Below are 13190 nucleotides of genomic sequence, written 5' to 3' on the forward strand. Positions count from 1 at the left end.
GATTTTGTAAACTTTTATCATGTACCCTCTCAGCCATCTCTTTTCCAAGCTGTAGAGCCCTAGCCATAGTCTTTCAGAGGAGAGATGTTCCATCTCCTCTATCATTTTTGTTACCCTCCTTTATACCTTTTCTAGTTATGCTATGTCTTTCTTGAAATGGAGAGACCAGAACTAAAGATGCGCATTCGTTTAAAACAAAATTTCAGAATGCAATGAATTAGGCTGTCATTTTGAGGGGCCCCAAACCGAATCGGGAGCCCCCCCAAATAAAACAAATCTTATTTGTTTCATTTTAAACTAATGCATGGGACCTAGGACTAGGCCCAAAGCCAGGGCCTCACATAGGGCATAGGCCGAGGCCCAAAGCAGAGGCTACGGCCTATGCCCAAGAGCAATGCCAGCACCTTGGCCTAGGCCTGAAGCCAGCACCTTGCCTAGTGCTAGGCAGAGGCCCAAAGCAGGGGCTATGGCCTAGGCCTGAATGTGACCCCAGAAAATTTAAAAAAAAAAAATAGCTTATCTGATCCATTGGGTAACTAACAAAGGCCAGGGCCCGGACCCAGGCCCGACACCACGACCCAACCAGAAGGCCGGGTTCTGACACTGGAGCCTTGTCCTAGCCCAGGGCCCAGACCCAGGCCCCAAGCATGATTGGACTAGAAGGCTGGGTCCTAATGCTGGAGCCTCTGCCTGGACTCAGGCTCAACAGTGTGACCCAACCAGGATGCCATGTCCCAAAGCCTGGGCCTTGACACAGGGTCAGGCCCAGGAGCTCCGTTTCTATCTTTATCTTTCTTCAACATTTTAAAACCAAATAATGCCATCCACTGGGATCACGCTGGAGTTAATTAATTCTGGGGCATTCACTCCAGCAGCAATGCTGTACATCAAAATGGCATCATCCACTGGACGTCATCATTTGGCTTTCAAATACGGAAGAAAGATGAAGACAGAAGAAGAGGAGCTCCCAGGCCTGGGCCTGATCCTGGGCTGAGGCCCAGGCATCGGGACCTGGGCTCCAGGTCAGATCATGGCATCAGGCATGGATCCGGGCCGAGGCCGCATTGTCGGAAGCCGGCCTCTGGGATGGGATGCAGTGTCATGCCTGGGCTCGTGCACAGGCTCCATCCTAGGCTGAGGCCCAGGCGTCATGACCTGGTCTCCTGGTTGGGTCATTGGATCAGGCCTGTGCTCAGGCTTTGTCCTAGGCTGAGGCCCAGGCTTCATAACCCCCCACCCCGGGTTGGGTTGTGGAGTCAGGCCTATGTCTGGGCTGAGGCTGCGGCATGAGAATCCGGCCTCCATGTCAGGTCACAGCATTGGGCCTGGGTTTGGGCTCTGGCCTAGGCCAAGCCCCAGGCATCGGGTCCCAGCTTCCAGGTTGGGTTGTGGCATCAGGTCTGGATGGTACCGAGATCCTAGCATCAGGACCCAGTCTCCGGGCTGGGTCACAGCATCAAGCCTGGGTCTGGGCTGAGTTCCTGGCATCGGGACCCGGCCTCTGAGCCTGGCCATGGCGTCAGGCCTATGTTCCAGCTACGGCCTAGGCCAAAGTGTCAGCCTAGTCCTAGCTGGCAGATCCCCACTGGACTGGGTAAGTGGTGGTGGGGGGGATCCTGGCCTGGCCCATCCCACCCTGGGAGGGTGGGATGGAAGCCTCATTCTCATTTTTTGGCCTTTTTTTTTTTTTTTTTTTTTTTTATTTGATTCATTTTTTTCACACGAATAAAACAAATCAAGCAATCCATGAAACAAAATTTGTGGGAAAATAATCCTCCTGAAATCAAACCAAAAATGAAAACTATTATTTTTCCCCTGCACATCCCTAACCAAAACTGCACACAGTACTCAAGGTGCAGTTGTACCACGGCTCAATACAGAGGCAATATGATATTTTCTGTTTATTCTGCATTTGTTTTCAGATCATTCCTAACATTCTCTTTGCTTTGTTGACTGCTTCTGTACACTAAACTGAGGATTTAAATGTATTGTCTACAAGGACTAAAATGTCCTTTTCCTGGGTAGTGACTACCAAAACATAACCCAGCATCATGTACCTGTAGTTGGGATTATTTTTCCCTAAGTGAATCACTTTGCACTCTTCCAAATTAAATTTCATCTACCATTTAATTGTCCAGTCTCCTAGTCTCACAAGTGCCTTCTGTATTTCCTTGCAATTTGCTTCTGTTTTATACAACTTTGAATAATTTTTTGTCATCCGCCAATTTGATCACCTCACTTGTTCCTTTTTTCAGATCATTTATGAATATGTTAAACAGCATAGGTCTCAATTCCGATCTCTGTGGTACTCCACGAATGACCTTTCTCCAGTAGGAAAACTGACTTATTAGTTCTACTGTCTGTTTCCAGACCTTTTTTTTTTTTTTAAACTCTCTTTATATAAAAGAGACTCAAATTACAAATTATAGTATCAGAGAGAACACCAATTGTTAAATCTCAAAATAGTACAATAAAAGCCAACTCGTTTAAAGTCAGAATTGTCTCTTGTCATTTTTACATTTCAATTTTTAACAAACATCCACAACAACCTCATTCCACACATACCATGTAGTCAGTCATATACACCGACCAATGCTCAAATCACAACTCCACATTCAGAACACTCACCCAGAGCTGTTCTATGAATCAACTATGTAGTGTCACAAATGCTGAGATGGAAGATGGAGTTTCTACAGGCAGAGTGCCACAAAACTTAGTCCATAACCAAATAGGACCCTGCTTCATGATAGATTTCCTACACTTTAAATATAAAAAAATCATTATAAAAATAATTCACCATTAACTGCTCCCATAAAGAAATACTGGGCAGAGAGACTTCCATCCAATGTGTCACTAGCTATTTTTGCTAATAACATTACTGAATACAGGAAACATTTCTCCAAAGCACTGTATTGAGTGTTGCCTATATCCCATCCCAATATAAGCAGTGAAGCCGTAAAGTCAACCAGCTTCTCCAAAATCTGCACCTTCCTAGTCTGAACTTCCAGCCAGAAAGGCTGCAGCTGCCCACACAATACAGACAAATGCATGTAGGTGCCAACATCCTGCTGTTTCTGGCCTTTTAACCAGTTACCAATCCACAATAGAACACTGCCTCCTACTCCATGACTTTGTAATTTCTTGAAGACTCTCTCATGGGGGACTTTGTCAAATGCTTTCTGAAAATCCAAATACATTATATCAACTATCTCACCTTTATTTGCATGTTTATTTGCACCTTCAAAAAATTCTACAAGATTGGTTAAGACATGGCTTCCCCTTGCTAAAATCATGTTGACTGTTCTCCATTAAACCATGTCTACCTTTATTGACTGATTTTGTTTTTAAGAATGCTCTCTGGATCCCTTTTTAAGGATCGTCACATCGGCCACCTTCTAGTCTTCAGGAATCATGGTTGTTTTAAATGAAAAGTTACAGATTACTAGTAACAGGCTAGCAATTTCATGTTTTAGTTCTTTAAGAATTCTGGGGTGAATGCCATCGATCCAGGTGATTTGTTACTGTTTAGTTTGTCAGTATGATCTATTACATCCTCCATCATTACAGATATTTGTTTTAGTTACTTAGAATCTCTACCATTAAAGAATGTTTCAGGTGTGATTATGCTCCCAACATCCTCTTTGTAAAGACCAAGGCAAAGAATTATTTCCGTTTTTGTGCTATTTCATTTTCCTCCCTGAGCATCCCTTTTGCCTCTTGGTCATCTAGCGGCCCAACAGATTCCCTCACAGGCTTTTTACTTCAAATATACCTGAAAAGATTTTATGATTAGTTTTTGCCTCACTGGCAAGCTTCTTCTCAAAGTTTCTCTTGTCCTAACTACTGTCTAATTACCTAGAAGTTTTAGTAGCTAAAAGATCAATGCTTGCATATTTAATTTTACCTTCAGTGATATTACTTTGCTATGTTGGTAATATATTTCTGCAAAGTGAAGTAATTTGTCCTTTCTTGTCTTCCTGTCATAGGAGAATTCCAGAGTACTGCAGGAACGGGGAGTGGCTTACATAAATGCTGATTCTTCTATTGAGGGTAGGGTACAATTACTGCAGCCATTCAGTTCAGAACCACTTACCTTTGTAAAGTGTACACAAAGCAATTATTACATATTTCTTACTACTAAAGATATGTATTTAAAACATTTCCCACATTAGTTTCAAAATACCCACTAGTTCCGTTCATTTTTGGAATTTTCTGTGCAAAAAATTGAATTTACACAGACAAACTGCCAAAAAGGAACAGGATGAATGTATATCCCTATTACTATAGTACACCTCTGTGTAATCTACCCATTAAAATTTATGAAAACATGATTAATTAAATCCAAATCTCTGTGTAAACGTAATCACCTTTCCAAACTAAAGGTGAATTTAAATCAAGTAAAAATAGGTATTTCCCTAGTCCAGAGAGTCTAAGTTCGCATGTGAGGCAATAGAGAGTAAAGTGACTTTGCCCCTAAGTCACAAGGAGCATCACTGGGGAAGCTGGGATTTGAACCCTGGCTTCCCTATTCTCATCTTCCTACTCTGACCACTAGGCGGCCACTCCACTCCACCACTGAAATGGTGCTGCCAAACTTTGCCTATATATCTCACAGCTATGTTTGTGCATGTGACGACAAACTGCACCAACATCAGCTATGTTCTGCTATTGTGGATTAGAGTTTGTTGGTATAATGTTATTATCATTTTCAAGATGGAAAGGTGTTCATACAACTGCATAGGCATGGAAAATAAACTGAACAATTTATTTAGAGAAAAAAGCATCAGTCTTTTAAATTACATTTTTACTTGCATGCTACCTAGCAAGTAGTTTCATTGCTGTTTGGCGAGAATTTGCTGACTATTGCCAAATACTTTCATTCTCTGCCCCAAAACAGCTTAATTGGACCTCTTGTATTATGTTTGTGTGAACTTGCATATAGAATTTTCAAAAATGTAATAAACAGACTGGATCAGTCAATTTGTCTTTTTCTGCCATCATTTAAATGTTATAATATGGTAGATTTTCAAAAGGTCTAATCAGCTAAATTTAATCAACTAAATTCACAAGGCACATTAATTAGGCAGGTTAACAAAGTAATGGGGCCAGAGGCATGATTGAGTTGGGGGGCAGAGCTTAATTGGGTAGTGCTAATTTTCAATATTATCTGTTTAAATTTAGGTTATTGACTCTGAGCAAAAAATAGTACCCATAAATCTAATGCTAATTTTTAGCTACAAACCTAGATGAGAACTAGTCTAAAGATAATAACTTAAAATTAATCGATTATCTTTGCTGCTCAGCGGGCTTTTGAAAATTGACTCCTATATTACTATGTATTTAGACAATTCAAAAGCAGAATCTATAGAACTGCATGATTATTCCTATGTCTTGTGTTTTTAACCATTTTCCCAGCCTTATCTTGTCTTTCAACTGTTTCCCTGTTCATTTTGTGCTACAGACTAGTACAATAATCTTCCCTTTTCAGTTTCTTCTTTCTCCCTTCCCTAGGATACAGTAAAATTCAGATCTTCCACCATAGAACACAGACCCTAACCTTTAAAATGGTCTTTTCTTACCTTGTAATATGTCTATTCCCTTAGCTCCTATACGATTAAGCTGGAAATGGGAATAAATGGTTATGTTGGGGATTTGAAGGCTCAGAAGAATGATCACAGAATTACAGAGTCTCATTTCTAGGCTGCAGGTTCAAATTCCTGTTAAGGTGGCCTATTTTAAATGAGCATTAGTCTTAGTCCAGTCCCAGGCCATAATGAGAGTTGTAAGAGCCATGAAGTTGCTGCTCACATATTTTTAAAATGTGCTAATTGAACTATTTTTTTGTGTGTTTTTCAGGCAACTATACATTAAGAGTTGATTGCACACCACTGCTGTATAGATTGGTTTATAATCTAACAAAAGAGGTAAAATATAAATTGTTTTCATATGTCCATCACTCCGTCTCATAAAATAAACAAACTGCAAGGGGCTTAACAAGTTGACATCTGTCAGAACCTCGAGTCCTGTAGATGTCTGCCTTCTCCCTCTCAGGCTTATTTATGAAGTAGGGATTCAGTGTTTTGTCCTAGGTTCAAATTCTGAGAGGTAGTAGGATAAATAGAGTAACGACAAAAGATAAGTGTTTGCATAGTGGTTAATGACGTACACAGTCGGACACCAAGATTAGTTTTCTGATAGAAGGGCAGAGCCCTGACTATTTATTTCACATTTGTAACCCACTGTTCCAAAAAGAATGATTCCAACATTAAACAACACAGCAAACATCATAAAATCATAAAGTCAAAATAAAATATCATAGTAAAATAATCATAAAAAGTATGAAAATTAATTCTGTAAGCAAAACACTGAAAATTATATCTTTCTAGCCAATAGGGCTTTTGGCCATTTTTAGCACCTTATGTGCACCTTCTTGTGAGCTCAGTCAATATGTCTTCTTCTAATAAGCAATTTCTCACAAAACCTTATCACTAAAAGAAGCAACATGTTTCTATTACAGTTGCCCAAAGTCACCTTTTGTGTATTTGTGTATGCACATGGGTGAACACATCAGAAATTACCTCTGACTCATGGGACTACTTATGTTCATAGGTCTTGTTGCCCTACTTTATGGGATACCAACAGCATCTTGTCCTGAAGACAGGGTAATTTAAAAAAAAAAAACAAAAAACATTTCCATGAATGAAACGGTGAAACTGTCTGCCCTATATGCAGGTAAAAGTATGTAGAGCCTCTATGCATTAATTATTTACATTGTAAATGCACAAGAAATATTGGGCCTAATATTAAAAAATATCCGGTTATCTAAGGGATATTCAGTACTACGGCTATGCTGGATAAGTTGTAGTTAGCCAGATAAGTTATATCCAGATACGTTTATACCTGCTATTAAGCAAGTCTAACTTATTCGGTTAACTTAACTGGATAAGGTTTCATATAGGCACTTATCTGGTTAAGATAAACCGGATAAGTTGCCCCAACTTGATCCATCCATTGCCCCCCCCCCCCCCAAGAACTCTATCTATCTACTTATTTCCGGCTAAGTAGTGGTCACTGAACATAGCCAGATAGTCAGCGGCTGCCACTTATCTGGTTAAGTCCCTATTTATCCCGCTAAGTAGCGCTAAATATCGTTCCCATTGTGATTTTGGATCATAAGTGAAAACCCTACTCCTCTTATATTTACTATCAATCAAGTTTTACAGGATCACAGTCTAAGAGAGCATGAAATTGATCCATGAAAACTGGGGGAAAATATTGTATTATATTATTCTTACGGTAGCATAGCATGGCATATACTTTGAAATGTCTTCTTTTATTTGTATGTGAATTCTTTTGTTCCACATTTAAATCAAATAGAGGAAAATACTACAAAAATCTAAAAGCCAGTATTTGTTTCAACTTGAAAAGTATGGTGGAATTAATGATTTCATCAAGCCAAAAGTAAAAGCACAAGTCATATAATATCTATTGTATTCTGTCAAGGAGATGTGCCTTTTCTCCCTAGATCTCCAGTCCTGATGAGGACTATGCAGGAAAATCTTTGTATGACAGCTGGCTTGATAAAGACCCTTCTAAAGAAAACAACAATTTCCCCAGGTATGTACCACTCCTTTTCCCTTTATTTTCTGTTTATTTTCCAGCATGGAACAAATCATATATATTGCATGTGATTAGCTGAGAAGTAGCCTTTTTGATCCTTTCAACTCACTTATTATAGGAGAGGTCAGTATCTCATGAGTTATGAATCTGTCTCCTCTCGTTACTCATGATCAGTGAAGATATATATTGGATATTTATGTTTGTGTGTATGTGTGTGTATCTACATATTTATCTATAGCTATATATATGTTTCCACTAATAATTATGTTTTTTTAATATTTTATTTAATAAATGCAACAAACAATAAAGAACACTTACAATAAACATAATCACGAAGCTGGTTACATTTTTTTCTCTTTTCCTTTGCAGTCATGCAAGACAGCCACATAAACACAGGGCACCCATACACATGAAATACACCCAACATACATGACATTAGCTGGAGCCTTACAGTCTCCTAAACTAAACCCACTTTACAGTGGGGTGGAATATCTCAGAATTTATCCTGTGCTACTAACACTTAGGAAGTGGTTTCTAGGAAATTTTTGCATTCAGTTTTTCTAATAATATCCAGTCAAGCATTAACATACACCATAGCTGACTTGGCAGTGGAGTATTGTGAATCCAGAACCCTCAGAAGACAGTTTTGCATGCAAAATAGCAATACTGGCAAATTTGGAGAATCCTTTCTGAAGTGAATGTGCCCAGGTCATTAATTTTAGTAAAAGGGTGGCTTAGCCAAAATCACATATTCTATACCGTTAAGAACCACAGCCCAGAAATCAAACAGTTTAATCATAGCAAAAAATTATGAGTTAAGGTTCCTTTAAAAAAAAACTCCTCGATTATTCTACCACCAAATATTTATGCAATTAAATATATGTCTATATCAACACACTGTTGTAGCAAGTCAGACAGTTATTTAAGGACCTTCATAATTGCAGGCTGATTACATTGCCACAGGCTCCTAGTATAGGCAAAGAAAGTGTGCCGAGCATGTACAGGCTGTAATGGTAGTCTAGCCTAAGGGCAAGGAGCCAAAAATGCCTGCTCACATTTCATTATCCACTCTGCTCCAGTTGCACAATCTGTCCTACATTTATTTGCCCCAGTCCCTGAGAAACTGCTGGCATGCAAGGCCAGCATGCATTCAAATGGCAACTAGCACCTGCTATCATCTAAACAGTCTTTATTCCCTGTCCTTCACTCACCCCTGTCCTGCCTATGAATGGACCCCATGCTGATGTTCTTAAGCACACACCATTACCAAACACACATGCCATGCAATCCTCAACTCCTGCATTGTTCTCATTGCCTCAAAATTGCCTTAAGAACATAAGATCATAAGAAATTGCCATGCTGGGTCAGACCAAGGGTCCATCAAGCCCAGCATCCTGTTTCCAACAGAGGCCAAACCAGGCCACAAGAACCTGGCAATTACCCAAACACTAAGAAGATCCCATGCTACTGATGCAATTAATAGCAGTTGCTATTCCCTAAGGGCCGGATTTTAAAAGGGTTTCGCGCATAAGGTACGCGCGTAACCCTTTTAAAACCCCCCTGCGTGCGCCGAGCCTATTTTGCATAGGCTCGGTGGCGTGCGCAAGCCCCGGGGCTTACAAAAAGGGGCGGTCGGGGCGTGGCCAGGGGGCGCGGTTTTGGATAGGGGGCGTGTTTGGGGGGGTATGTTTGGGGGGCATGTGGGCGGTCCGGGGGCATGGCCGAGTGCCCCGACACAGCGGCCTGTGTCGGGGCCTGCTGCACCAGCGTGCGTAAGTTACTACTGCGACCTTAGAAAATCCAGGCCTTAGGGCCTTATTTACTAAGCATTTTTTTCATAGACACAGAATGAGAGAAAAGCCTTAATAAATCAGGCCCTTAACTGGATAAATTTATCTGACTAAATTTGGAGGTATATTCAATAGTGTAGCTACACTACTGAATACAGCCAGCTAACTATAGGACAGCTCTTTGGCCCAACCAGACAACCAGATAACTTGCAGGGTCATTCATCAATTCACATTAGGGCTTTATCACGGGTGTTAGGGTCCTAACATCTGCGATAAATTGCGAGGTGTGTATGCAAATTTTCAAAATGTAGTCAAAGGGTAGGAGTTTATGAAATTGAGGGGTATTTAACATTGTGTGCAATAGCATAATGCATATTATCACGCTGGAAATAACTACACCTTTTTTCCTGGCATTATGCCTGAACCAGGATTTGAGATATAAATATTGCAAATCTGAGAGAGAGAGAGAGAGAAAAAGAGAGAGATAGCGAGTGCATCAAGCTAGGGCAAGAGCATATTGTACAAATCTCATCTTTGTGCCTCTTTCCTCACCCGCTCACCCGGACTGATCAATCATCCACCTTAGATGAGAGGGGGGGTTTTTTGGAAGATTTTTCAAGCAAATAAAACAAAAAATAGTCATAAGTGTTAACTCATAGTAAACCCAATACCATGGCCAGTCTTTCCTGGGAAAGCTTCCTCAGGGGTAGATTTAAATTTTATAATCTACTGTGACTGTTGGCTGTAAAGCAAAGGTAAATTTCAATATATAACCAGAATTAAAATAGTAAAGAGCAGTACTTATCTGTATGCCAGGAATACTGTTCTTAAAAGGACTAGTAGTCTCAGAATGATCTCTCAAGAGGACCACTGAAGCAGAAGCCTAGGTCTTCATATAGCACACAATAAAGACATCAGAACAACTCCACCTGCAGTAATGAAAGCATATAATGAGAGCATGTACTAGTGATGACAAAATGACGCATTCAGTCAGCCCAAAAAAAACAGTGAGATCTAAATCGGCATTAAGTCCCAGAGACGAAACGGCTCGCAATTTGTAAATCCATTTTTGTTCAAGTTGTAAAAATTGACGATCCAAATCCCCACCACGCCAGCAGGCAAACAATTGATCAGAATTTCAAATCATCAAAAACATGAAGCATTTCATCACAATTTGTGACCAGGGGTGCATTCAGATGATGATGTAAAAGATTAGACAATATCATACTTATGCTCTAAAACATCATCCTTAATTGTATAACCTCGCTATAAGTGAGACCACCCTTACCCACACCAAGCTCAGCTTAGAAATAGCCAGGTTTTAACTTTCTTTTTAAATGCCAACCTGACATCTAGTGGCACTTCCCCCTACCATTCAGGCCCAATCACTGAAAACATTCTTTTCCTACACGCTACTGTATGTACTTCCTTAAAAGATGGCATTTCAAACAAATTCTGCATAGGCATGTGATGCTGGACCAACTTCTGAAAATAATTAGTCCTTCCTCCTTGCTTGATTTTAAACATCACTGTCAGTATTCTTGAACTGAATACACTCTTTTATTGGCAACCAGTGCAATTTCCTTGATGAAGTCCGGCACTTGCACACCTTGGTCAAGAAAAAATAAGCCTAAGTGCCATATTCTGTATAATCTGTAATCAGCAACAAACACAGGTAGATGGATCGGTGTAAAACAAGTTTTATTGAAGCTTGTCCGACTCTGGCCGTGTTTCGCTCAAAGAGCTGCCTCAGGGGCTTTCAAGCCACTTCAATTGGCTCAAACATCGGGTGACAAAGTCAGAAATGATTGAAACAGCTGGCTTTTTTCAAAAATTTCATTGATCTAATACTTTCAGAAACAACGTTTTAAAAGTATTGGTATTGCATACCCACTTGCCGTTCAGCTTAGGTTAACGCAAAGGTGAGAATGTAATTTTCGAAAAATTGAAAGCCCTGAGGCAGCTCTTTGAGCGAACCTCGGCCAGAGTCGGGCAAGCTTCAATAAAACTTGTTTTACACCGATCCATCTACATGTGTTTGTTGCTGACATCCATCTGGATCGATTACCGGTTTGTAATCTGTAATCAGGACACACCATTGCAATAATAAAAAATTGGGGATACCAGAGCCTGTACAGTATCCTAAAAACCGACAGACTTAAAAAAAAACCCCTAATCTTCCAAAGCATGCGCAGTTTAAAAATATTTGTTTAACCAACTGAACAATATGGGGCTTAAATATGGCTGCTTCATCAAAAACACCACCCAAATTCCTAGGTTTCTCCACCCGCCCTACAGCAACATCTTTAATCTTCAACATTCCCTGTAAAATCAAAAACATTTCTGGGGCTTATGTTCTACTTTCTGTATAGAATCTTCCCAAAAAGCTTTTTTTTGCCTGCCGAACCCTGAAGAAATAAGCATTCACTACTTTTCACCATTCTATCTTATCTGATGAACTATGTGACTTTATTCACTTCCTTTCTGGCCTTCTCACCTCACATCGCATCCTCCCTAAACCAAGGGGCTGAAGGACATTCCCCTCTTTTTTTTTTTTATTGGAGCCACCTTACTAGAATTGTCCCCAAATTTTGATTCCAGTTAACCGCAAGTTGCTCCACATTTCCCTGTGGTTTCCCCACATCTAATTCTCTCCATTCTGCATAAAAACACTCCAAATCAACCTTATCCTTTCTTCCTCTCTCCCTACACACCCCTCCAAAATATATTTTCCCAAAGTAACCTGAAACAAAATACATTTATGATCTGGCCAAATAACTTCCTCTCCAGTCTCTACCAACAATCTACCATCATCCTTTACTAACCTGTCAGACCCAATAATCAAATCCAGTACATGACCCCCCTCTATGCATAGGAAACCAAATTACTTGACTGAGATCAAACAATGCTAAGGCCTCTGCCAATCTAAGGGCAAATCTACATTGTAAATTATCCATACAATAAATAAAATCACCTACAATGATTATCTTGTGTAATTGATATCAAACTTGCTTATTATATACTAGTAGCTGAGTGGGAAGTCTGAACTGGGAGGAGTTCAGGCTGAAGAACTAGGGGGTCTTGATAATATGGAGAAGGACTAGGCGAATTAGTGGAGGAATCAGAAAACTGGTAATTTTATTTACACACATGTTTTAAAATATACAGACTTCCTTACTTAAATCCAGATTTAAGCGAGCAAGTCCTACTTTATTTTCGTACGGAAAGTATATGTTTTTTTTTGTTCAAATATTTTTATTAAGTAATATCAATAATACTTACAAGATACAGGTATGCAAAAGTGAAAGACAAGTACATCCTAAAGGAGACAATACAGAAAAAAACAATGCCACAAAGGGAGGGGGATAATAAAGAAGAAATTCTTCAGATAACCACCCCTTGAGCTGGATAAGAAACATATAAAGTTTCTGGTCAATAGAAATGTGATAACAGAAGAATATTTGTGCATCATGGTAAGTTTACAACAGTGTTAAGATACTCATCAGATGGCTTCCACACCAGAGACCATATGGCCAGCCATTGCCTTTTTAGTGCTACCGCTTTCTCATATCTAGAATACAAACAAACAGAATTCCACCAAAACTGTTCGTTGAGTAATTCGCTATGCTTCCAGAATGATAATATTAAGTGAATGGCAATCATGAGAAAAGGCCAGACTGCCGATCCCTTCTCCTAAACTAACCAAACTTACATCCACAAAAAAACGTTCCCTCATCATAGCAGGAACCAAAATGTGGAACAGTATGCCCACGGATCTTC

The 13190-nt window shown here is 39.8% G+C and overlaps 1 protein-coding gene across 1 annotated transcript in view; it reads left to right on the forward strand.

Annotated features, from left to right (window-relative positions):
- The window catches only part of LOC115091935 (N-acetylated-alpha-linked acidic dipeptidase 2-like), a 224425-nt gene that overhangs the window by 125367 nt on the left and 85868 nt on the right, over positions 1–13190 (forward strand). Inside the window, 3 exon segments of the mRNA XM_029602298.1 lie at positions 3987–4050; positions 5857–5924; positions 7526–7617. Coding sequence (XP_029458158.1) covers positions 3987–4050; positions 5857–5924; positions 7526–7617 — 224 coding nt within the window.

The sequence above is a fragment of the Rhinatrema bivittatum genome, chromosome 5 (assembly GCF_901001135.1).
Source record: "Rhinatrema bivittatum chromosome 5, aRhiBiv1.1, whole genome shotgun sequence".
In the NCBI taxonomy this organism is placed as follows: Eukaryota; Metazoa; Chordata; class Amphibia; order Gymnophiona; family Rhinatrematidae; genus Rhinatrema; species Rhinatrema bivittatum.